General features: G+C 48.0%; 1 protein-coding gene across 13 annotated transcripts in view; it reads left to right on the forward strand.

The window, feature by feature from the left end:
• TMCC1 (transmembrane and coiled-coil domain family 1) overlaps nt 1-12,691 on the forward strand; it is a 180,272-nt gene extending 167,581 nt beyond the window's left edge. For 12 of the 13 annotated variants that reach the window (XM_074344284.1, XM_074344283.1, XM_074344280.1 and 9 more), the window contains 2 exons: nt 6,394-6,529; nt 8,734-12,691. In XM_074344284.1, coding sequence (XP_074200385.1) covers nt 6,394-6,529; nt 8,734-9,048 — 451 coding nt within the window. In that variant the 3' untranslated portion in view covers nt 9,049-12,691. Of the gene's footprint in view, nt 1-6,393; nt 6,530-7,875; nt 7,944-8,733 lie in introns of all 13 variants that reach the window. The other variant, XR_006724279.2, reaches the window with a different exon arrangement.
• The last annotated feature ends 11,847 nt before the right edge of the window (nt 12,692-24,538 follow it).

The raw sequence follows: 24,538 nt of genomic DNA on the forward strand, positions 1-24,538 counted from the left end.
AATCTGGCCCAGAGAACTCCGCAGTGTCACATAGGGCTAAAAGCCCTCCTGGTGTTGATGAGCAGTAATGCCATTTTGAAAGTTTCTATTTTAAGAGGATTACTGTACTTTAGATATCGGCTTCTGAGACTGTTTGTATTAAGCCCAGGGATATTTTAAATTGCACTGAGTCATAAGAGCAAAAATACAGAAGGAGGCAGTCACCATGAGCCGTCATCACATGAGGCAGAGCAGTCAGTAGCTAGGCGAACTCAATTAGGCACAGGCCATTGGAGTTGTAACTAAGAAATTGTTGTGTAAATGTAATTTTACTTTATTTTACTATCACTCTACATAAGACAGAGATATGATCACGTGTAGCTTATTTAAGCCCCTGTATTCCACCTGTTAGACTGTTTGTCAGCTGTAAATCTGAGCGTCTCCAGCAGATATGTAGACTAGGTTTGGACAGTAAGTTTGAAATAGAAACTGAAATATATTGAGTCAAATTAGCTTTTCATTTCTAAGAGAGAAAAAGCCCAACTGAGGAGTGTTCTTCTAAAGGATAAGACCTTCCACAAACAAGATTTGCAGGTAGGCTCTTCCCAGTTTAGCCACTGAAGAGGTAATGGAGCGGGAATGGAAGTGAAAGAAAACAAATTAATTACTTCACTTATTAATTGAGTTGGACAAGCCTGCTTTTGCCTGCCAGTTCTGGCACTTACTAGCTGTGTGATCCTATGTAACTCATCTGAGCCTCAGTTTCCTCTATAAATACAGAACAGTGACTTCTCTTTTCAGGGTTGTTGAGATTATCATGTGAGATCATGTATGTGGAAGCACCTAGCAGGTCTGAGGTGTGCTGCGATTTTAGGAAGCTGTCGTAACCAAGTCTCCCAATTGCCTAGAAAGCCCTGTTGCTTTTATTTATCCCTTCTCTGCTTTAGGCACCTGCTGTGCTCTGCCTCTAAGATAATGCACTGCCTACCCTGGAAGTCTGGGGGACTGGTTGTTAATTGGGGACTGATTCTGTGTTTTTCCTGTTTCAACTGAAGGCTAATTCAGTATTTCCTAACCTCTTTGGGGACTTCAGTACAAATGAGGTAACAAAAAGGTAAGGAGGGTTCAGCCAGGAATATACTCGAGCTTCCATTGCAGTCTTATCTCCTACCCCAGCTATGTCTGTCCATTCCGGTCAAGCACTGGCAGAAACTACTTAAGGTCTCTGGTCTGCATTTGGGAAATAAGACAGTAATCTGCATCCATAGTTGCCTGTTGGTGTCCACCCTGGGACCTAGTTCTTCCTGTTTCTCTCAGTACCTGTTCTACAAGGTTCTTCAGCCATCCTGTCCTAGTGACCTGTTGCCCAACTAAAGAAGCACCACTGGCTCTCAGAGATGGCTCCAGGCTTTTGAGCCACACCCAAAGGGTGCTGCATTAAGTGAAGCATTCCCAACCTATGCACTCACCGAAGTTTCTTGTTGGTCAGGAATTTGACCCAGAAGGGCCCTGGCTTATCTCTGATCTAGGAAGGTGATTACTGTGTTGACTAATCCAAAGAATGAAACTGGATCAATTTTACAACCATTTGGAATTTCCATTTTCCAAGACCAACATTCATTTATGAGTTGTAAACCTACAACAAAATCTAGATGTGTTTTAATGCTCTGTCGATAGAGCAGGTTTTACTTCTAGCAGGGAGAGTTTCATCTGCCCGCATGTGATACATAACCTACCTTAAAAAAAAATCTTACAACATCAGGCTTCCTGTTTACTAATAGTTAAGCTCAAGTCATGTTTAGGTGTCTCCGTTCCCTTTGAGTTGTAATGGAAGAACCTTTAAGTAAGAAGTCTCAAAATGAGATGATTAATCTCCTGCTACTTTGTATTGCAGATGGAATCAGAGGAAAAGCATGTGCTGGTCAAAATCATATCCTGGTAGGATCAGCACCCTCTCCACTTTACATCCAGAGAGTTTTCATTAGTGTCACATGAAGGAGTTGAAATCCTTTACAGGGAGTTTTTGGTTTTAAAAAATCACATGTAAAGGGCTGTACACAATTTACTTTTCCTTTTTTCCCTCTACTCTTTGGTTTGGTGTTAATATTTGATGAGAGATCAGAGGTGTTCTCTACGAATTCCCTACTTATCTGGCTTCTCCATTTTAGGATTCAAACAGGAAGTCAACACTAGCAAGTAAAGTAAGCAAAAGAGATTGTAATATTAATAAGGAGAGGAGTACAGAGTATTTTCTTCCTTTTGTTGTTCAGATTTTGCGTTAGGTTAATAATGCGGGGGGTGGGGGGTTAAAAAGGCAACAGTAAAACAAATCTAAAATAAAGGTGTGAGCCAAGTGGTTCAGGTGCCCCGTAGACCTCATTACACAACAGGGAGAAGTCGCAGCATTTTCCCTCAGTCTCCATTTATATATAGTTTCTTAGCTATATAACTATAGTCTCCATTTATTCATAGTTTCTTAATGATAAATTGAACTACTTCCCAGGGAGGAAGGAGGTGAGGATTAGTGTAGAAATGTCATAAATCTGAGTTCCTCCGAGGCAGACGCTGCACATAAAAAGGCGAAGTGGAGAGGGTAGTTATCATTGTTCTTGTTAGTTTCGGTGCTGATGTTTTGATGTTGTGATGCTTACGGTGATTAAGTAGATTAGATTGAACCCTAAATTCCTCTCCCACGCACACTCCTCCACCCAAAATAACACCACAGCATTTTTACTGGGCTCTTTGTGTTAGCCTGTTTACAGACTATAATTTCACACGTGGATTATGTAAGCCACACAGAGGCTGAAAAAACGTTTGACTGGAAATTGCTAAGCATGGTCAAGTTTGTGCTTTCAAGTTGCAGGTTGTGAGCTTGTGAAAAGAACTGAGAAACAAACTCCCATGGCCCAGGCGAACAAGTCAGGGAAGGTGTTTTAATAATGACAGGCCAGTGCAGTTCTTCAGGGTACTGAGGCAGCCCAGAAGACCTTCACTTCGAGACACCAGGGGCATCCTGCCAACCTCTTTGGTCGTCACATTTTTCAAAAGCCTCACAGTGTATGGCTTTCTCAGTTTCCTCCCTGAGGTTTCTCCCTGCAGCCTGGAGGTGCTTACCGTGGTACCCAAACACAACTGTCTGTGCGCGTGTAGTAGGGTTTCGGCTGCACAGTAGCAGCTGCAGCTTGTCTCTTCTTTCAGGAAGTCGTCATTCTCCAGGTGATTCCTAGGATTGAAGAGGGAAACAGTACTGGCGATTTTCAGGGTACGAATTCATGGGGCCGCTTCAACTGCGTCCTTTGTGGGATTTGCTTCACCCCTGAGTTCTGTAGCTTTGTGTCCTTGGCAAGTCTCCTAACCTGTATGTGTTTCATCGGTGGGGAAATGGAGCTCGTTCTACTTACCCAGATGCTACTTTGCTGTTTGACTACTTGTTAATAAAGTGCTGTCTGTGGGAACGATAGCTACATTTTCTCATTCAGGAGCACTCAGCGTGAGGAGATCTTGCTGTCAGTTCCCATGTAACTGTGAGTAAATGGTTCAGGGCCTGAAAGACTCATTTCCTGTAAGGGCTTTGATAATCCATGTAAGGATTAGCACTGTCTACTCAGCTCTTCCTGGAGATTGCCAAAGATCAGGTACAATTTACTTCAGAGACTTTCCCTCACACATATACAAAACACATGCCTTGAAAGGAAGTAGACAGGACAGTTTATCAATTTAAAGGACAGCTTGGAACAGGCCAGTGAATGGAACTAGTTGAATTACCTGGCGGATGAGCCAGGGAAAGGGCAGGAGCTGGCCCTCCTGATGAGAAAATGGGAGGGACTCGTGCCCAGAGCTGAGAAGAAATGAATGTGTGCCCAGCAAACCCACTCGTGTGATGTCTTAACAAAATAACATGAATATACTGGAAACAGTGTAGATTTCAGAATATATAAAGTTGGGAATGTAGAGATAGATGAAGAAATGGAAGATTAGAGGAACCAGAAGTGGGAAGCCGTGGAGCCACGGACACCTGAGAGCAGCCGACAAGCAGTCCTTCTGAGCCACCTCACTAGGGATTGTCAGAGGGAACCGGAGAATTGGAGAGTCCCAAAAGAGGAAAATGCAACCAGGTGTATCCTTGTCATGTATCTCTCCCACCGAGTACCTTTTTTGTGCCCGGCTTTGACATTTAGCTCCTATTTCACCTTCACAGTTGCCCTTTGGAGTAGATAGATTTCTTCTTAATCGATGACCAGGCTCGCTCACACCAGGGCATTGGAGAGCCAGCATTTGAATCCAAAACCTGGACTGAGTAGATATGTCAGCTGGTACAAACCATAGAACAGCATAAAAACACTTCTAAGTGAAAAAAAAAAGCAGAAGCAATGAGCTAACCTAACCAAGACCACACAGCTCATGAGAGGCAGAGCCAGGGCTCACCCAGGTGCTCCTGGCTGTCACACCTGTAATCTCTTTTGCACAGTGTGTATTATAAACTCCCTGCAGACTCAAAAAAATTGCACAGGGAGCACACATCCGCCTGCTGCTTAGAGTCTGCGTTTTACTCTGTTGTCATGTATCTTTCCATCTCTCCATCCCTCATCTGTTGTGTTCTTGATGAATTTCAAAGTAAACTGCAGACATCCATAACCTTTTTTATTGAGATATAATTCATATACAGTACAATTCACCCATTTAAAGTATGCAGATGAGGGGTTTTAGTATATTCACAGATACATGCAGTCATCACCATGATCATTTTCATCACTCTCCAGTCTTCTCAACCTTGCCCCAACCACTGGAAACCGTTAGTCTTTCTGTCTTTATAGATTTGCCTATTCTGAACATTTCACACGGAATCATAATTTGCAGTTGTTTCTTACTGGCATCTTTCACTTAACATAATATTTTCCAGGTTCATCCATATTGTAGCATGTGTCATTACTTCATTTCTTTTTCTTTCCAAATAAATAGACTACATTTTAAATATCCGTTCATCAGTTGATAGACATCGGGTTGTTTACGCGACTATCCCAGGCTTCACCACGCCCAGACAACACGTTTTCTTACAACACTGTGTTCCTCGTGTCACCCTCCCCCTCAGCAGTCGCTGTGGGACCATGTACTGTCTTTCCAGAAACCCTACTCGCTTTTTAAAGCCAGAGTTCCCTTTTTTTCTTCAACTTAGATCCACTATTCGGTTATCCCATACATTTCTGCATCCTGCCCTTTACTCGTGTTCTTTTCCCACCAGGAATCTCTGAGCTCACCCTTTAAAATTGGTCCTTAGATGCCCTGCCCAGGTCCCATCTTTGTGTAGAGTACACCTGGGTCCTAAGTGCTAGAGGTACAAGGTGAACAAAACCGTCCCTGCCTTCTCCCCATCTTTTACTCAGCCACAGCCACAGAAATGTCCCTAAAGTCTGCAAACTTTACACTTCCTGTGCCTTCTACTTTGAGACACTCTTCCCTCACATCTTTACAAGGCTCGTTCTTGTCATCACTCAAGTTTCAGCTTCATTGTTGAAGAGCATTGAATGGCGAGGGAGGACGAGGCCTCCTTGACCTTACAGCGCACTCATCCCCCAGACACCCTGCTGGTCTTTTCTGGCTTACGTATCCATACCTGCAATCAGTACACCTGCAGTCAGTTGTCTTGGGGTTTCTGCCTTCCACCCCCGCTTAGCATGCAAACTCCTGAGGGCAGGCACCGTCCTGCTTACCACAGTATTCCCAGTAGTTTGAACATGGCTGGCAACAGCAGGCTCTCAGTACATGTTTGTTGACACTGTCCAGACACTGCTTGGCCATGAGGATATTGGGCTCTGAATCATGGCCATCCAGGTGAGTGACCTGCCCAGTGTCAGAATGAGCTACTAGTGACTGCTAGGAGGTCAGTTTTCACTTATGTGCTGTTTATCTTCTGATGAGACCTGCTTAATTTTACACTAGTAAAATTTTGCTTCTCATATATGCTGCTCAGAGCTAAATCAGAACTGCCTCATTTAAAATGGGTGTAGTTCAGTGACAGAGCACATGCTTAGCATGCATGAGGTCCTGGATTCAATCCCCAGTACTTCCATTTAAAAATATAATAAAAAATTTAAAAATTGTAATTTAATAAAATAGAATGAATATGCTCAAAGCTAACTAGGGCTCCTGGCATCACTGCAAATACTGTGTGTTGAGAATAACATCGAAGAGCCATGTTTCTGCTATGATGTGGCCTTGTGACAGCCACATTATAGCACCTTAGTTCCAGGGACTGAGAGGTGTACCCACTAGCGTGCCCTGTTACCCCAGGCCACACATTTAATTTCTTTGTGCTTCTATTTTCTTCTTTTGCAGAATGGATTTTGGGGATTAGATATGAATAATACCAGGAAAAATACAGAATGCATAAAAGATTTAACTTTTCCCCTTTCTTAGATGTGAACGATTAGAAGAACAACTGAATGACCTGACAGAGCTCCACCAGAATGAAATCTTGAACTTGAAGCAGGAATTGGCCAGCATGGAAGAGAAGATTGCATATCAGTCCTATGAACGGGCCCGGGACATCCAGGTCAGCATGAAAGTCCAGGGGTAAAAGCAAAAGGCTAACGGGAAGCAGAATGGTGGTTGCCAGGGGGTGAGAGGGGTGCTGGTGGGGTAGGGAAGTTATTGTTTAATGGGTCCAGAGTTTCCCTTTCACAAGGTGAAAAGAGCTATGGAGATGGATGCTGGTGGTGTTTGTACAACATTACAAATGTATTTAATACCACTGAACTGTACACTTGAGAGTGGTTAAGGTGATAAATTTTATGTTATGTGTATTTCACCACAATAAAAAAAGAAAAAGAAAAGAATGAAGTGCTGGCACCTGCCTCAGTGTGGATGCATCTTGAAAACATGGTGCGCAGAGGAAGAAACCAGTCACAAAGGACCACGTATTGTATGATTCCCTTTACATGAAACGCCCAGAGTAAGCAAATCTTTAAAGACAGAAAATATATTATTAGTGGTGGTCAGGAACTGGGGGAAAGGGGAGTGACAGCTAATGGATAGGGGGTTCTTCCTGGGGTGATGAAAACGTTCTGAACTTTAATAGTAGTGATGGTTGCACAGATCGTGGATTTACTAAATGCCACTGAACTATATACTTTAAAATGATTCAAATGGTAAATTTTGTGTTGTATGTATTTTACCACAATAAAAAATATATGTTTAGGAAAAAATATGGGGAGGGTAGAGTACAAGAGAAGCTTACACCCAACTGTAGTGCCGGCTCTTCAGATGAGGGCATTTTGCACAAGTCTGTCTACCGTTTGGAGCTGGTGAGTTGGTGTGCTTGCTTGGTTCTTGGCAAGTTTTCTTAGGATCACAGTCGTCTCAGCACATGGGAAAGTACATGCACTCCATCTGTTGGTTACCGCTTCAGGAGCTGCTCTGACGAGCCTCGGGGCCACCTTATTTGTCTTCTTCTACGCAGAGGGGTCTTCTGTCCTAGCTGCCAGACGCAGACCTTTTACAGGTGCATTACCAGGCAGTTTGCAAGAATAACACATGAGGCAGTGATGTTTCTGGTTAATAGTCCTGTGGTTTGATCTGAGAGAAAACAGAATATTTAACTTTTTATCATCCCACTTGGGAGGTGTTTCTAAGGAAACGGTAGTGTCACGTGCAGGCATCTTGAAATTAACTAGTTTTGGAGAAGGGACATGATCTAGGGAACTTTTATTGCAGCAGCCTGCAAGAATCAGGGGAATGTCTGGATCATTTGCCCAGTTGCCATCTTTTCTAGGCCCCGGAATTCTGTTTATGTTTTAGCTTTTTTCCCAAGATCGTTCTGGGCTGGGGTGTACCCACTGTATTCCCATTCTCTGGCTGAGCTTCAGTCTGAAGTTGCCTGGCCTTCACCTCAAATCTCAGGAAACCAGGACCCATTGAAACCAAGACCAAGAAAACCCAGGGCTCCCTCCACTGCTGAACTTTGGAAGGTATCTGACCATCACTAAGGAAATAGGTTCTGATGTGTGAATGTTAGGGTAACTTTCATATAATCTCATGGGTGAAGGTCATGACCTTGAGGGGAGCAGATCGCTAGAAATGTTTGGTCTCTCCAGTAGGGATCTCTGACATATCCATTCTATAAAATGCTAGGTAGCTGTTAAAAAGAACGTAGAGAGATCTCCAGGACTCACTGTTGAGTGAAAAAAGCAAGCTGTGGATCATTCCTGTAGTTAGATACTACCTGTATTAAGATAGAAAATTTTAAAATAACTCCATGCATATGCCTAGGCACATATTGTATAGACTTACAGACAAGTGAAAGGACGAACACACACCAAACTGACAGTGGCATCAAGGGCGGGGCTGGAATTAAGGACGATATCAAGAGAGACTGTGTGTCCCTGTTTGAAATTTTTTTGTTGAACAAGTATGTGTGTTCTTAATTAATTTAATAATTTAAAGTAATAATTTTTAAATGGAAAAAAAGAGAAACAATATCATATATTTGAAGTTTTGTTATTAAAACGTTTAAGACCAAATCAAATCGTAGCGACTGCTTCCTGTGAGCCGTCCTGCAGGAGTGCTGTGGAGGGCGATTCAGGCGAGTTACAGCCCCTTGAGTGGCGAGTTGTGCATTTGGCCTCTTACACTCAAGGCTCTGGCAGGTTTTCAGTCCCTGGTGTAGCTCCAGGTGCGTCCGGTTTGCCCAAGGGGCACGCCAGCCCCTCGGAGTGCCCGTGAGCAGAAGGCTTACCTGTCCCCTGTTCTGGCCCACAGGAGGCCCTGGAGGCATGCCAGACCCGCATCTCTAAGATGGAGCTGCAGCAGCAGCAGCAGCAGGTGGTGCAGCTGGAGGGGCTGGAGAACGCCACGGCGCGCAACCTGCTGGGCAAGCTCATCAACATCCTCCTGGCGCTCATGGCCGTCCTCCTGGTCTTCGTCTCCACGGTGGCCAACTGCGTGGTCCCGCTCATGAAGACGCGCAACAGGACGTTCAGCACTTTATTCCTTGTGGTCTTCATTGCCTTTCTCTGGAAGCACTGGGACGCCCTCTTCAGCTACGTGGAGCGGTTCTTTTCTTCCCCGAGGTGATGCTGGCCCCAGGAGGCCGTGCTCCCCACCATCTGGCCAGTGCACGCAGCGAGGACTCAGACAGCGACATACCTACTCTGAAGTTTTCTACAGCAACAAGAGAGTTGAGTGAATCTGTTTACATTTAGAATAATGTTTTTTTCTTCAAAAGACGCAATTGCAATAGTATTTTTTAGATTTTATCCAAGAAGTTTTTTGGGCAAAAATCTTGGATCATTTTTATGTAGCATGATTTTCCTTGGGATGCAGATCTTAAACAGTCCTTTAACATGAACCAACAATCTGGAGCACACCGAAGGGCATTCTAAATTGTGGCTTGAAGGACTGCACTAAAACCCGATTAGGGAAACCAGTTAAACCTAACACCCTGCCTTGTCTGGGCTCACCACCTCTCCCCTCCCAGACTAACTTTACTGTGAAGTCCTACCACATTCCATGTCTGAATTTCTGGATTCAGGGTGGATTTCCCTTGTCCGTGGATGAACACATGGATCTCCCTGGCTTTCTCACCCAAGTTGGCCACTCACGCTAACTCTGCAAGTGTGATCACTGTTGAACCTGGTCCCTTAACCTTTGCTGGGATACAGGAGTGAGAGCATCGTGCCCCAGAGGATCACTGCACAGCCCTACTACATACAGTATTTTGAAACAGCCCTCTAAATACTTAATTTTAAGCAAATCCCATGGCCGCACTTTTAAGGTTTTTTTAAATATGTGTATAGTCACCAATTTAAAAAACAAAAAAATCTGAACAGCATACTTGAAGAATGTAAACTCAGACTCTCAGTGCTTCCTTATGGTTTCTAATAGGATTTTTTATTGTTATTATTATTATTGGGTTTTTTTGGAAAGGGTTGGGAGGGTCTTTTATTTTTCCTTTAAAATAAAGAAGTGATGTTTTTAAATGAAGAAATGTGTGGATATTTAAGTGTGCTGCTCCCTCTTGTCTTGAAACAATTTGAGTGAAGGAAGACGTGCTGTAAATGCTGCCCTCTGACACCCCTGTCCTGAGACGCAGCTTAAACGCCCTCCTCTGGCTGCTGCTCCTGCTTTTTGGTGTCCTGCCACCCCCACACCACCACTCTCTGGGCTTGGCTTGGCTGGAGAGGAAAGGGGGAGGCTGTTTCCACAGACCAGCATGCTAGGATAGAAGTTTTTTTGCCCCAAGAATACGTTCACCCAGTGACTTTGGACTGCATTGTCTTTAGGAAAAATGGAGGCTATGTTATGAGAGTCATAACTAATTCCTTGCATTTTCTTAATTTATTTTTTAACACCCCCTAATTACTGAAACCAAAGTGATATGGAATTTTCTGTCTGCATTTTGGCCCCAGCATCCTTAATTTCAAAGCTTTATTCTGTCTCTCTGAGAGAATCAACTAAAGGCGATTCTCCCTAAAGAGCAGAAAGAGAATGTCAGGTTAGAAGGACCCAAGTTTGGGGTATAAAATGTTGTCAGCTTCCTATTCATCAAGACTGATATATTAACATGGCTGTGCTCAGTGGACATTTGTAGACGGTTTAGAAAAACGGACTGAGCCTTCTTACCCAGCCTATAACCAGCTCTACCGTCCTGGTGGACTTGGGGTTTTAGAGCATGTCTAGAAAGCTTGGTCAGTCTTTTCCTACTAACAGTGCTGAATCACAAATGCTGTTCCCTCTTGGCCTCCGTTCTGTACCAACAGCAAGAGGCACCTACTGTGCCCTGAAGAGAGTAGCAGAGCATGCTTGCCTGTCTCCCCCAGTCCAGGAGATTCTCCTGGAACGAGATTAGCATTGCCTTGTCTGTCTGAGAGGACGCTTTACAAGACAGCTCCAGCCTCCTGTGGCTGGGCAGGCCGGCCTTCTCAGAGTCTGCATGTTGTTTCCATAATCATTTTGATATTGTAACTCAGGTACCCCAGCCTTCACTCTATCCCCAGGTGACTGTAGTACACCTGTTAGCTCTGTTGACCTCTCAGAATCAGTGCCCAGAGAAGGGACCACAGGGGTGATTTTTCTTTTAAAAAAAAATAACTGGAACCAATTCCTATTCAGGCCCAAAACAAATTGTTCCCAAGCCTATGTATTTAAAATGTTAACTTTGCCTAGAAATAGTGCAGTGACTTTAGGCTGGAGTGCCAAGGGACCCCATGACCTTGTCAAGCCAGCAGTTTCTCCTAACTTTCTGCTTTACTTTAATCCCTCAGAGTGGGGAAGAGAGCCCCACCAAGTTATTGAAAAGATGCTCCAGCCACACCCTCCAATTTTTCTAAGATAGAACTTCTGAGTCCCCTGAACTGTGTGGAGGTCACTAAGTTTTGTGGGGCATTGGAAGTCGCTGCGGCCGATGGACTGAAGTTGTTCCCATTTGCCTTGGGACAGTTTCTATCAAAGGAGTGTTTTCACCTCTGGAAAGCTCCACGAGCTCCCAGCCAAACAGGCCCGCACTAACTCCCTCCTCCTCTCTCAGACTGTCCCAGGAAGGACCTCCGGGCTAGGTCAGGCACAGTGACGGCTCTCTGGCTTTCTGGTCCCTTGATTATTCACCAGGCCCCACAGTTGTCTGCATTTAATGCTGTCTGTAACCTTGCCTTGGTGTCATGCCTTCGGCCCACTTTGTGCTGCCCGCACCTGCTGCCTTTGAGTGTCTCTGCACTGCGGCTGTTTTTGGATTCTCTTGTCTGTTCAGAGCTCTTCTGCACCCTCGCCCTCATGGTTTAACAGTTCTGTGGGTGGAAACCTCGCTCTAATGCTTCTCCTCTTTTAAAGACTCCGTGCATTCCCTTTGAAATGAAGCATTCCTGGATCACTGTTAGTGCTGGTGTGTGAGGCTGGCTGTGGCTGCCTGGGTGGCTCCGTTCAGGTTGTAGAGTGACTAACACTCTACCTTCTTTCTGGTAATTGAAGGGCACTTCTGTCTGCTCCAATTTCAGTTCTTCGGAAATATACTCAGTGCATCCTAGCAAGGAAGGCTTTCGATTCCACTGCCTCCTTAAGAAGCAAAAGCAGGTTGAATTTTGTAACTTCGCTGGCTGGGTGGGATCTTCTCTCTCCCCTGTTGAGGTGAAAAGCCTGGTACCAAGAAAAACACAGATGGAGCCTTCCTTGCTAGCCATGTCGTAACAATGAGCATATTTTCATGTGGTCTTTGCTGCATTTGGTTTTGTTTTTGATCTCATATTCCTTTGAGGTACAGTCCAATGAGTCGCCGAACTCCAAGCGACTTCCAGTAAGGAGCTGCCTTTCAGCTTCAGAAAATATGCACCCTAAACAAAACCAAATACTATAACCAGAAAATTGGCACAGGTAAAATTAGGGTTCCCACCCCCAAATGAAACCGGGGATTTTGAACGTGGCTCTAAGAGTTAACACTTCTGTCTGTGTGTTGTGTATGCTAGGTGAAGTTACCCTCGGTAGGACTGACTACTAGACTGTAAGTGTGTTTTATCAACGTGTGTAAGAATAAAAACTCACTTGCACGAATTGAAAAGTACAGAAATGACACTTGTGAACGTGTGAACGTTAACACTGTAGCTGATAGATCTTAAGCTGCTAATTGTTGAGAGAGAATTACATTTATGTTTTGTCTGGTCGCTGCCGATTCTCAGCAGCACTTTTACTGTACATACAAATTGAAATAAAGACCTCAGCTATTAACGAGGTGGTTGGACTCGGGTTTATTTTGCTCTTTATTTTTGCATATTCGGTTTCCGATGACAAGTTTGTCGGTCTGAAAACTTTGCACTAGTTTGTGCATGAGAAACTCTGTGAGAGTGTGTGTGTGCGTGTGTGGGTGTGTGTGTAGCCAGTGTCTTGAAACCATAACTGATAGCTGGTAGCTGTCACTGTCTCCCTGGACTGTATACACATGGCTTCAGGCTGGCGCTTTGCCACCATTCCTTTAGGCTGGAAGATGAGACCGCCTTTGAGACCTTTGGAGGGAGTCCTCTAGAGGCAGTACACCCCACATTTAGCATCTGATGAGCCCAGATGGGCATAATGATCCCTGTCTGTTGTTACAAGGCTTTGTCAACGAACAAGTGTTATGAGTGTAAAAACTTACTTTGCAAAACATGTAACATGTGAAGTCCTACGTACACGAAAGAGTGATTTTCTAGCCTAGTTCCATCTATGGCTTTGTTACAGAGGTAGTAATTTATATGGTGGCTCCTTTAATCTCTGGAGGCCTCTGGAAGTCCAGAAGCGCTCACGTTGCCTTCGACAGGATGCCAGACAGGGTCTTGAGGACTTGGTCCTTCACAGGCCCAACCTGAGCGTCGCAGTGTTTGGGCCACTCTTCTGGCTTCCCAGCTCTGTCCCTCCTATCCCGCTTGTAAAATGGAGATACCACGCTCATCTTGATCCTACCTCGGGGGCCTTGTGAAAATAAGAGCCTTGGGTGGTTGGGAGGCTGCCTGGAAGAAGGTGTGACTCAGGAGCAAAGTTAAAAATGGTTGCAACAAATGCTGAATGCCATGCTCAAGACTTGCACCATGGGTACAAGAAGGCGTTGAGAGGTGTAGTGACCCAGCCTGTGCATAAAGACAGTCATAGGCCCCCTGCTCATGTCATCCAAGCCAGTCAGCTGGTTGAGGAAAGCTGTCCAGGGTGTTTGGCCTTTTGATCCTAGAATGGAGGGAGCTTAAATCTTCTTGATATCTGGGAAGTGAAGGTATGGAAGGCTCAGAGTTCATTCCATAAATATATATATGAAATCTTCGGCGTTTGAATTCTTTTTTTGCCTTTTTTTTTTTAAGTGGAGGCACTGGGGATTGAACCCAGGACCTCGTGCATGCTGAGCACGCGCTCTACCACTGAGCTACACCCAACCCCTGGCATTAGAATTCTTAAATCCTTCAGCAGGAGTACTTAGAAAGTTTATTCAGGTCTCTGCCTTAATGAATGCCTAAACTGTCCAAAGGAATATTCTTTTAGAAGACTTCATTTCAATAGTTAACGTGACTGTTAAAATGTACAGCAAGCCATGATGAAAATAATTGTTAACAACCACTATACCTTAGAAGTTTGTGAGGATTCGATGAGATAACTGTACGGCGCCTCACCCAGTCCCAGCTGCCATGGCCTCCACTGCAAGTGCGAGTTACAGGCCGGGAATTCCCTGAGGACAGGACTTGTCTCACTCATCCGGCTCCTGCCAGATTCTCTCACCCACGTCTCCCACTCTCACCTGATGGAGGGCCCAGCAGCCAGAATTTGGGCTGTCCCTGGCCGCTCTGGCTCTTGAGTTGGTTTGGGAAACCAAAGAAAGTGTGTGTCAAGAATACTCTGACCATAGAAACAGCAAAGGAGAGCGTCACAGCCACAGGGAAGGAAAACTGGCAAAGGGAGGCGCGAACACCGGGCCGAGGGGCTGAGAGATGACACTGGTGATGTCTTCGCCACACGCAGGGGAATTGTGTTCATGGCTCCTCAGCGCCTGGCATGGTGCGGGCACGTAGTGGGTGCTCTTTGAGAAGTGTAGTTTTTAAATTGCTACATAATCCCTATTCTGGGCCAGGCAGCGCCACTCGTTTCACTTCTGATTCTTAGAGTTGCTCTGGAAAGGAAACGGCATAATTCCCATGTTGTAGATGAAAACAAACTCAGATAGGGGTTTGGATTTTATCCTACGGGCAAGTTGTTTCACTAGTAAATGGGAAAGCACGATTTGGACTCTGAATCACACTGCTTTAAGCACTGGAAGAATTTTTTCCCTCTTACTCATTTTCAGTAGGTATCTTTCAGAACGTAAATGACACACTTCCTGCTGAAATCATTTAACCAGGTTGCCGGCCCGGAGAAGGTGACTCAGATAATTGAGAAGCACGATTCTGTTTGGCCCTGCACTAAAACAACCCAGGCTACTGTGCTTTTATTCTTTTTTTCAAAACAGCAGCTTTATTGAGGTACCATTCAGTTCACCCATTTAAAGGGTTCTACTCAGTGGTTTTCAGTATATTGACCGTTGTGCATCCAACACCCCTAATTCCAGACCGTTTTCATCACCTCCAAAATGACCCATTAGCTGTCACCCTGCTACTCCCCCAGCCCTTGGAAATCGCGAATCTACCTTCTATCAGGAGATTTGCCGTTTTGGACGTTTTCTGTAAATGGAACCATACAGGGCATGGTCCTTTGTGACTGGCTTCTTTCCCTTAGGATGCTGTCACGGTTCACCTCTGTGGTAACGTGTTTTGGTGCCTCACTCCTTTCTGCGGCTGAGTATTCCTGCGTCGTATGGATCCACCACATCTCTGTCCATCACCAGTTGATGGATATTTGGGTTGTCTCCGTTTTTTCAGCTGTCATGAATGGTGTCGCTGTGAACATTCACGTTCAAGTTTTTGAGTGAACATATGTCTCATTTCTCTTGGGTGTACACTGAGGGTGGAATTGCTGGGTAATATAGCAACTGTTTAATCTTTTGAGAAACTACCGAAAGTGGCGGAGGCTTCTTCCCCTCCTCCCAGCCGTCTCAACGTCCTCACCAGCACTTGTCGTTACCTGACTTCTTCCTCACACCCCCCGTGGCTGTGATTTGCAGTTCCTTGATGACTCTCTGATTTTATCCTAATACCTCGTTTCGGAAGCTTTCCTGTCTTATGCTCCAAGCCAGGCTGTCACATTTCATTTCTGCCAATGTCCTTGCCTTACCTAAACACCTTTCACTTCCCCTCTGAAAACTGCCTTTCATCTGCTGTGCGCTACGATTCCACTTAACCCAGCTTATCAGGATTATACCCAAAGTAAGATTCAGTGAGTTCTGAATGAAGCCCCGCCAGTGAACAGGAGACGTGCTTGGACTTTGTGACCTCTGACCCAGCAGATTTGAGACTATTTCTGCTTAAAACCAAGATTTTATTTTTAAAAAAAAGAAGAAGGAAGGAAAGAAGGAAGGAAGCCTGGTCTTCTGCTCGTTGGTGACATTGGACTTGGCCCGAGTCTTCATGCAGGTGTCCCACAGTCCCACAAGCCCCTTCCTTCGAGCTTTGCCCTGACTGCTTCCCTCCTCTGCACCTTTGTGCTCTTCCCTCTTCTTGTAGTGACTACACACACACACACACACACACACACACACACACACACCCTGTCTGTCTGCCTGACAAGCTCTTACTCTTTTATTTAACTTTTTATTAAGGAATTTTTCAAACATAGGGCAAAAGTGAATAGTGTCATGAACCCCAATCAACAGTTACCAATTTGGGGTCAGTCTTGCTTCATCCGTACCTGCCCTCCACTCCTCTCCACTCCCCTCTCGCCCTCAAACTGGATCCTTTCGAAGTAAATACCAGATAGCGTACATTATTTGTCCTTTTTTTTCTGGGCAAGTGTCCTTTTATTATTAAGGTGAAATTCACATAACAAAACTAACCATTTTAAATTGGACAATTCCGTGGTATTTGATGCATTCACAATACTGTGCAACCACTGCCTCCGTCTGGTTTTGAAACAGTTTCGTCGCTCCCCCAACCCCACTCCAGCCACCATTCCGGGCTGTCTCTGTGATTTACCTATGCCAGATGCTTCACGTAAATGGAATCATCCAAAACATGAACGTTCGTCTGGCTTCCTTCACTCAGCAGAGTGCTTTCAGCGTTCACCCCCGTTGCAGCGTGGCCTTTCATTCCTCTCCGCGGCCGAACGGCACCTACTGTGGGGCTCGGGCGCGTTCCCGTCCACCCACTCACTCCCGATGGCCGTGTGGGCTGTCTCCACCCTTTGGGCGCAATGAGTGGCGCTGCTGTGACTGTGGGTGTGCATGCACTTGTTTGAGGCCCCGTTTTCCGTTCTTTGGGGTGCACAGCTGGGAGTGGCCTTGCTGGGTGAGGTGGCAGTTCTGTGGTAACCTTCTGGGGAGTTAAGAGCCTCTTCCCTGTGACGTCCCCACGGACACTCAGGTGACCCTGGCTCTGCTCCGTCCCTGTCCCCACACCTGCCTCACTGATGGACCCCTTGGTTTATGTGTGGTTCGACAACACCACATCCCTTCCTCTGCTAACTGAGCCCTTTTTCAGGAGACACCTTCCCCCATTCTCGCTCCCCATCGTTCACGACCCGATCCCACGATCCTGGCTCTGGAGACGGACAGGTGAGCCAAGTCAGGCTGGAGCCTCTCCCGGGGCTCTCGCTGGCTGTGTTGGGAAAGAGGGACTCTTCTCCCTCAGGCTGCTTCCTACGAGGACGCGGCCCCCAGAGCTGCCAGGAGCACAGCCTGCCCAGGCATGAAGTCAAGAGGGAGGGAGGCAAAGCCAAGACATGGGCAAGAGGGGCAGGTTCCTGACGAACCAGTTCGACTCCTAGATGCAGCCATGCTTGAAGCCAGTTTCATCTCTTAAACCTCCCAGGGTGATGAGCCAGTGAATTCCCTTCATTGCCAAAGCTGGTTTGATTGGGTTTATTACTTGCAGCCAGGAGACCTGTGTGTTGGTGGACTCGTCAGGGATGGTCAGCTGACACCCTCCCTTCCAGGACCACACCTGCCCTCTGTCCAGCCAGGCTGTCTGTGCGGGCGTGGCTGTGTTCTCACAGTCTGTCCCAGAGCGAGGGTCAGTCCTAGCTCCTAGGTCTTAGGAGAGGTAAGTGTGAAGCTCATGAGAGCTATTGGCAGAGACCCCAGGCAGGCACAGAGCGCGCCCTCCGGCACCACGGGCCCCGGCTGCTCCTGCAGCCCATCCTTGCCGAGCTGTGATTGGGTGAGACCTGCCGGGGTACCACGAACTAATCCCCACTTGGGGGCCAATCTAATTCAGGTTGTATTTCCGTAATATGCCCAGTCATGTGTCCCACACAAGCTCCTTAAGATGCACACTGCTTCTTACCCACTTTTGCGTTCTTCACCCCGCATGGACACAAAGCTGACTATGTCAAGTGCTTGTACGCCCGGGGGCCGCGCTAAGTTGTCTTGTGTGTGTCTTGTTTAATCCTCCCAGTCTCCTCACGAGATGCCAGTAGGTGGAACTATGTGAAATTTCCAATACTCAACTGATTTGAGCTATAAAAACAGCAGTTCCGTCTGGCCCAGTGTAATATGAACGGCTCTTTGCTGATGAGTCCAGAGAGGCTGGGGTCTTGCCGGAGATGAGCCAGGTAGAAAGTGGCGGAGTTGACAGGCAAGGGGAGGCCTTGACTTTTGGATGGTGTGGGTGAGCGAGAGAGGGAGATGGGGCAGCAGAGGCTCGGAGCAGAGCCTCCGACCCTGCCCGTCTGCCCCCTGGCCGTTGGGCCATGAGAGCTGGCGTGGGGCTGCAGCAGACGCCCCAGGCCCGGCCAACTTGCTGCGGCTCCCGGGAGGCCTTCCAGGGGCTCCAGACCGGCCCCAGCTGGGCAGCAGTGTGCCCACCACCCGGAACCCCGACGCCTGGACAGGACGAGGCTGGGTTTGTGCTGGAAAGCCCTGCTGCTTGGGCAGGAGGGGCGGCGTGCCTCTGGGGCAGGTCTCTGCGGAGTGCCCCAGACGGCCTCTGCCCAGGCCCGGTGACCTCAGGCACATCACGCCACCTCTCACTGTCTCGTCAACTCAGCTGAAGGGCAGGGGTGACACTAGCACCGGTCTCAGGAGGCTGTTAGGAGGGTGTCCCGAGCTAACCCTTGTCTGGGACCTAGAGCAGCACCTGGCGGGCAGGAAACGCTCGGGGACCGCAGACCAGGGATGCTCTTAGCAGAAGCCCTGTGCCCTGTGTCCCCTCCGCTGCGTATGACAGAATGCCGCCACTCCCGCAACTGCTGTCACCTCCTTACCTTCACACAGGCTGTTCTCACTGCCCTTCCCTCCGTCTGTCTCAGGAAACTTCTATTCTTCCTTCAAAGAGCAGCTCTTCTCCGAAGTCTCCCGACAGCCCTCCTCCCGTCTCCGCCTCCCCCAGGCAGACGGTCTGCTCTGCCTTCTCTGTGTGTCCACCCCAGCCCTGCCCGACTGTGAGGGGAGCTGGGGGACGGGTTTCTCTCCTCAGGGACCTCAGACTGTCAGTGGCTTCAGGGGTGAAACAACCAGTGATTGAGACTAATCTCCCAGTTATGGGACAAGAACCCAGAGGAAGTTGAGTCTGGAGGGAGGCCAGCGTGCAGGGGCCGGGGGGTTCCTGCACTTCAGACCCGGCTCCCTGGGTCCACCCATCGGAGAGCTGCAAACAGTTTTGCTAGTGGGCCTCCCGAAAGAATTCGGGGACACTGCACCCTCTGACACTTTTTTAAATTGACATCGATAATATTAAAGCTTAAATGGATGCAAAGGATGTACCTTCCAGGATATTTTAAATATTGTAAGCCCTTCCATCACTCTCTGTACTACATGCAGTGACTCTAAAGTAAAGAGCGCAGTGATGGGAGACCCACCGCCACCCAGAGAACCAGCACACAAACCAGCTCCTCTGTGAAGGTCTCCCCTTACTTTTTCTCTTTGAAACGTCTTCAGTTCCACGCTCCCCACAAAGCTGTAGCCTAATGTAAGGCTCTTACTGATCACACCGTCTTCTCTGCAGCAAAAACTACAGATGGAAACTGAAGTTTTAGAAATTATAAATTTTCTGTGATCTTAAGTCACTAAGTGTTAAAATGTTATTCATCACAAATATTATTTGTATGCAGTTGGTCAAAACAATGTAAATATACTACAACTGTTGTGGACACTGATGGAACAAAATGTTATTAGAATGCATTTTTAAAGGAGTTGATTGGATTTTCCCCATTTTGTGTACTAGTGGATAAATATTCCTTCTTTCTTTCTTTCTTTTTTTTTTTTTTTTTAACTTATTTTTGTGGGGTGGGGATAGTTTGGTTTGTTTGTTTATCTCTAGAGGCAGTCCTGGGGATTGAACCCAGGACTTCTAGACACTAAGCATGTACTCTCCCAGTTGAGCTACACCTTCCCCCCAGTATTCCTTATTTCTATGATGAGACTGTGTTCAGCTTCATCTCGTCCTCATTATCACTATTACAGGTATAAGTGCTCAGAAATCTTGTCAAATAAGCAAAGGAAAGAAGGGGGGGAATTTTGCAGCAATGTCACTCAATGATTTTAACTCCCTTTGAGGTTTATGCCCAAAATCAAAGTTATCCATCATCAAGAGTTATTTTTTGCAACTGGGTGACAGGTAAATGAGGGTTGCTTATACTATTTGTGTATGTTTCCATTTTTCTTGATAAAAGTTAAAGAAATTATGTTTAATCTCTATTAGCCGACAAAAGGATTGGGCCCTCCTGGGATTTTGCTGCAGGCAGGGGTTTATCTGCCAGCACCTGGAGTCCTAGAGCCCTGCTTCCGCTCCAGACCCAGAGCAGGACTCCCAGCTGGCCTTTTGTTGGCATTTGCTAGTTGGGGGCATTTGCCTTTCTCTTCCAAAGCAAGAAGCTGCTTTCTCAAGGAATCAGTGCCCCACTGGAAGACTGCAGTAGGGAACTGGGAGAGACCCCTTGGCCAAGCACTTGGAGATGTGGGTCAGGCCAGGAAGAATGAATGAAAGATTCCATATCAGAATGCAGGTGCATTCTTTGCCTCGTCCAGCCTCTCCCACACCCCCTGCCTATAGCCTGACACCTTTCAGGGGAGAAGACCTAGATGGGACCTTCCCAGCCAGAGTCATGCAGTTAAGAACGGCGAGGCTAGAACTCTTTACAGCCATCTTTTCCAATGACTGGAAAGCCCTGGAAAGCTTAGTGAATAAAATTTTTTTTCACTTTAAAAAATATATATATATTTACTGAAGTATAGTTAGTTTACAATAAATTTCAATTAAAATATAAATGAACAACTAAATGTGATCCTGGAGTGGATCCTGGATTTGGGATGGGGGCGGGGGTGATGCTATAAAAGACCTCGTTGGTACAATTGGCAATATTTGAATAAGATGTTGCAGATCGCATCATGATTAAACCTTCTGATCTTGAAAACTCCACTGCAGTTGTGCAATAGAATGTCCTTGTTCTTGGGAAACACTCACTGAAGTATTTCGGGTTCAAAGGGCATCATGTCTGCAACTCACTCTCCTAATGCTTGGAGAGGGACTTGAATATGCAGAGAAGGGGTCAGAATGCTAAAACTTGGTGAATCTGGATTAAGAACGGGGTCCAAGTGGGAGGGTACAGCTCAAGCGGTAGAGCTCCTGCTTAACAAGCACAGGTCCTGGGTTCAGTCCCTGGTACCTCCTCCAACAATAAATAAGTAAGTCTAATTACCTCCTCCCGCAAAAAAAAAAAAAAAAAGAAAAGAAAAGAAAAAGAAAAAGAAAAGAAATAAAAAAAGGGGTTCAAGGGTTTTCTGTACTGTTCTCACAGTTTTTCTGTAATTTTGAAATTATTTCGAAGCACTCTCTGGTCTCTGCCGCCGCCTGGTGGCCGCTGCAGGGAGCGCACCTTCTGCATTGGAGACCTTTAAACTCCCCGCCTCGGGCAGCAGCTCCCGACGTCCCTCTGTCCAGCTCCCGGTGGACTAGAGCCTCCCGCCCAGGGCGTCTCCGGCTGTGCGGGTTTGATTTTCCCTTTATAGGTCCGCCTGAGTCTGTGAGCCTCTGCAGGCGCATTTCCCGTGCAAATAAGGTGAAGTCGCATTGTCCTTGGTTTGAGAAAGGTCCGAATTTCAGAGCTTCCAAACCCGGACGCTTTCTACAACTCGGGAAACAGGCCCGGAGAGGGCAAACGAGCATGGCTAGAACTCAAGCCTTCGCGACTCCTTTTTTCTCAGCAAGCTGCTGGCCCAAGCCCCGCCGTCTCTGGATTTGACTCCCAGATGCGGCCTCTCCCCTTAAGTCTGGGCTTCCACAAGGCCGCTCTCTGACCTCACCTCCCACCCACCACGGGTCTCCACCTGCTGGCCTCAAACCCATGCAGCACCTTCTGGTCTCCAGGCCTTTGTCCACGCGGCCCCTCTGCCCCGACTCCCCCCAGGGCTGCCTCTACCTCCCGTGCTCTCTGCTAGCACATCACCTGCCCAGAGCCTCGGGCTACCACCTAGTACCGGACCCTCTTCCCTGGTCTCCTCATTTGTGCAAAGGTACAGTCACTTATTTGTCGTGGCTTGGGACTCTCCGCTGTGGACAGGCCCCTGTCTGTCCTGTTTCCCGGTGTGTCCCCAGTGCCTGGTGCACTGCGGGGTCACTGGCAAGGGCTGGAATGTTTGTCCCGTCTCCTTGATTCCCGTTTTGCGTCCACGTGATCATCGGCTAGCGAGTGCCCCCCCCCCCCGCCGCCAGCGGCGTCTGTGGTTTCTGACGGGCTCAAAGCCCCAAGGGGGAAAAGAGATGGCACAAGTGACCCTGGCCTCTGGGGACTGCGTGCTGGCCGGAACCAACACCCTGGGGAGGGAGCGGCGCGGCGGGCTAGGCTCCACCACGCGACTCAGCGACCCCAGCCCCGCCCCGGGGAGGGTCCCACCAGGGGACAATGCGGGGCGGGGCTGGAGCGGACGTGCAGACAATGGCCCCCAGCCCACCCCGCGCGCCGCTTCCGGCCTTACCCTGCCTGGGCGGCCGGGACGCGGGCCACTGGCGCGGCTTCGGGCCCCGCACGCCCCGGGCCTGGACCGGACCAGGCAGCGCCCCCGTGCGGAGCAGGGGCGCCTCGCCTCGCCTGGGCCCCCCACTGCGGCCCCCAAGGGGCTAGGGGCCCACCTTCACCCCGCAGGCGGCCTGGCAAGGGGAGTGGCGGCTTTTAAAAACTTTCATTTTTCCAATTGAGGTATAATTTACACAGAGGGTAGTGGGCGGATCTCAAATATGTAAAGTTTGATGAATTTTTACACGTTTATACCCTGTAACCAACTCTCAGAACAAGACAGGACATTCCCAGCTACCCAGGAAGTTCCCTGGTGCCCCTTCCCAGTCTATGCCTGCCCTTGGCAACCTGGCCTTGTCCAGAATGTGGCAGAACTGGGCTCTTACAGCGTGGAGACTTCTGAATCCGGCTTTGAGATCCACCCATGGTGTGCATTGTCGGTAGCTCATTGCTTTTGGTTATATCGTGTGGCTGCACTGTCATCTGTTCATGTGTTCCCCAGGTGTGGGACATTCAGGTTTTTTCTGGCTTGGGGCAGTTACAGAGCTGCTACTGTGAACACCTGTGCGCAGGTTTCTGTGTGACGTGCGTCCTGATTTCATGCCAATACCCAGGAGTGGGGCTGCTGGGTTGTCTGAGTCTCCATTTGACTTTTTAAGAAACTACTAAATGGTTCCCCAGAGTGGCTGCCTCGTTTCACACACACAAATACCACCCCGCCCTACTCCCAGCCTTGTATACAGTTCCTGTCACTTGGTGTCCTTCTCAACACTTGTCATTGTCAGTCTTAAACTTCAGCCACTGGAGTGGGCATGGAGTTGTCTCCAGAGAGTGTTTATTGACTGAATAAGTGAGCAAACGCCCAGAGCAGCCCCAGTAGTCTCACGGCCTCTCCTCATCCTGCTTCTAGACAGTATTTAGGCGCAGGGAGGGGTCCTGGGGCCAGAGTCGGCCCACGTGCACATGCTTGGGTGCCCACATGCCGCTCCCCATGCAAACCCAAGACTGAGCTGTCATGAACCTTCCTGAGCTCAGGTCCTTCCCAGATGCTCAGCCCCCGAGGGAAGGAGCTGGCACTGAGTCCCCAGGTCAAAGGGATGGGGCTGGGTTTCAGCCTGGATCCTACCTGCTCCAACGTCCGAGGCGAGGAGCCTGTCTTAGTCCGCCGGGGGCTGCTGTCACAGGATACCTAGACTGGTTCATAAGCAGCGGACATTTGCTTCTCATGGTTCTGGAGGCTGAAAAGTAACAGCAGATCTGGTGCCTGGTGAGAGCCTGCTGCCTCATTCACACTCCACGTGCCTTCCCACTGCAGGAGGGACAAGGGCGTTCTCTGGGGTCTCTTTCATAAGGGCACTAATCCTATTCACCAGGGCTCCACCTTCATGACCTAATCACCCCAGAGTCCCGCCTCCTAATGCAATCACTTTGTAGGTTAGGATTTAACATAGGAGTTTGGGGGCATGCATTTGGTCTTTGGCAGAGACTCCGGAAGAATTGCTGAAAGACAAATGAGGAAAAAGGGGAGTGAACACAGGTGCTGTGTTTGGAAGCCAAGGATGTGGGAGGGAGGCAGCAGCCCATGCAGCTGGCAAGTGGGTAGGTCTCAGGGCTGGACCACTGGGGGCTGCCACCTGAGTCTGCGGGGCCCCTGGAGGCCCAGCTCTGCCTCTGAAGCCCCTTGTGATCTGTGTTTTGGGAGATGGGGAGTTAGTGCTGGGAGGGGCCTGCCTCCTGTCTTCAACAAAGCTTCATTGCACGTCTCCTGTGTGCCAGGCACCGTCTGGCATGGAGCACCAGCCCCTCCCCTGGTGGAGGTCCGAGGCTGGCAGGAGACATGGCTGGCAGCCCCCAAGGAGCACTTGGGTCCGGGAGGATCTCTTTTAAGGCGGACATTTGAGCAGGGACTCGAGTGATAAGAAGGTGGCAGCCCTGGGGGAAGGGCATAACGGCAGAGGGCAAACAAGCCAAGGCCAAGTCCAGGAGCAGAGAGCAAAGGGGCCAAGAGGAGAAGCAGAGGTTG

Source organism: Camelus bactrianus, chromosome 17 (genome assembly GCF_048773025.1).
Source record: "Camelus bactrianus isolate YW-2024 breed Bactrian camel chromosome 17, ASM4877302v1, whole genome shotgun sequence".
NCBI lineage: Eukaryota > Metazoa > Chordata > Mammalia > Artiodactyla > Camelidae > Camelus > Camelus bactrianus.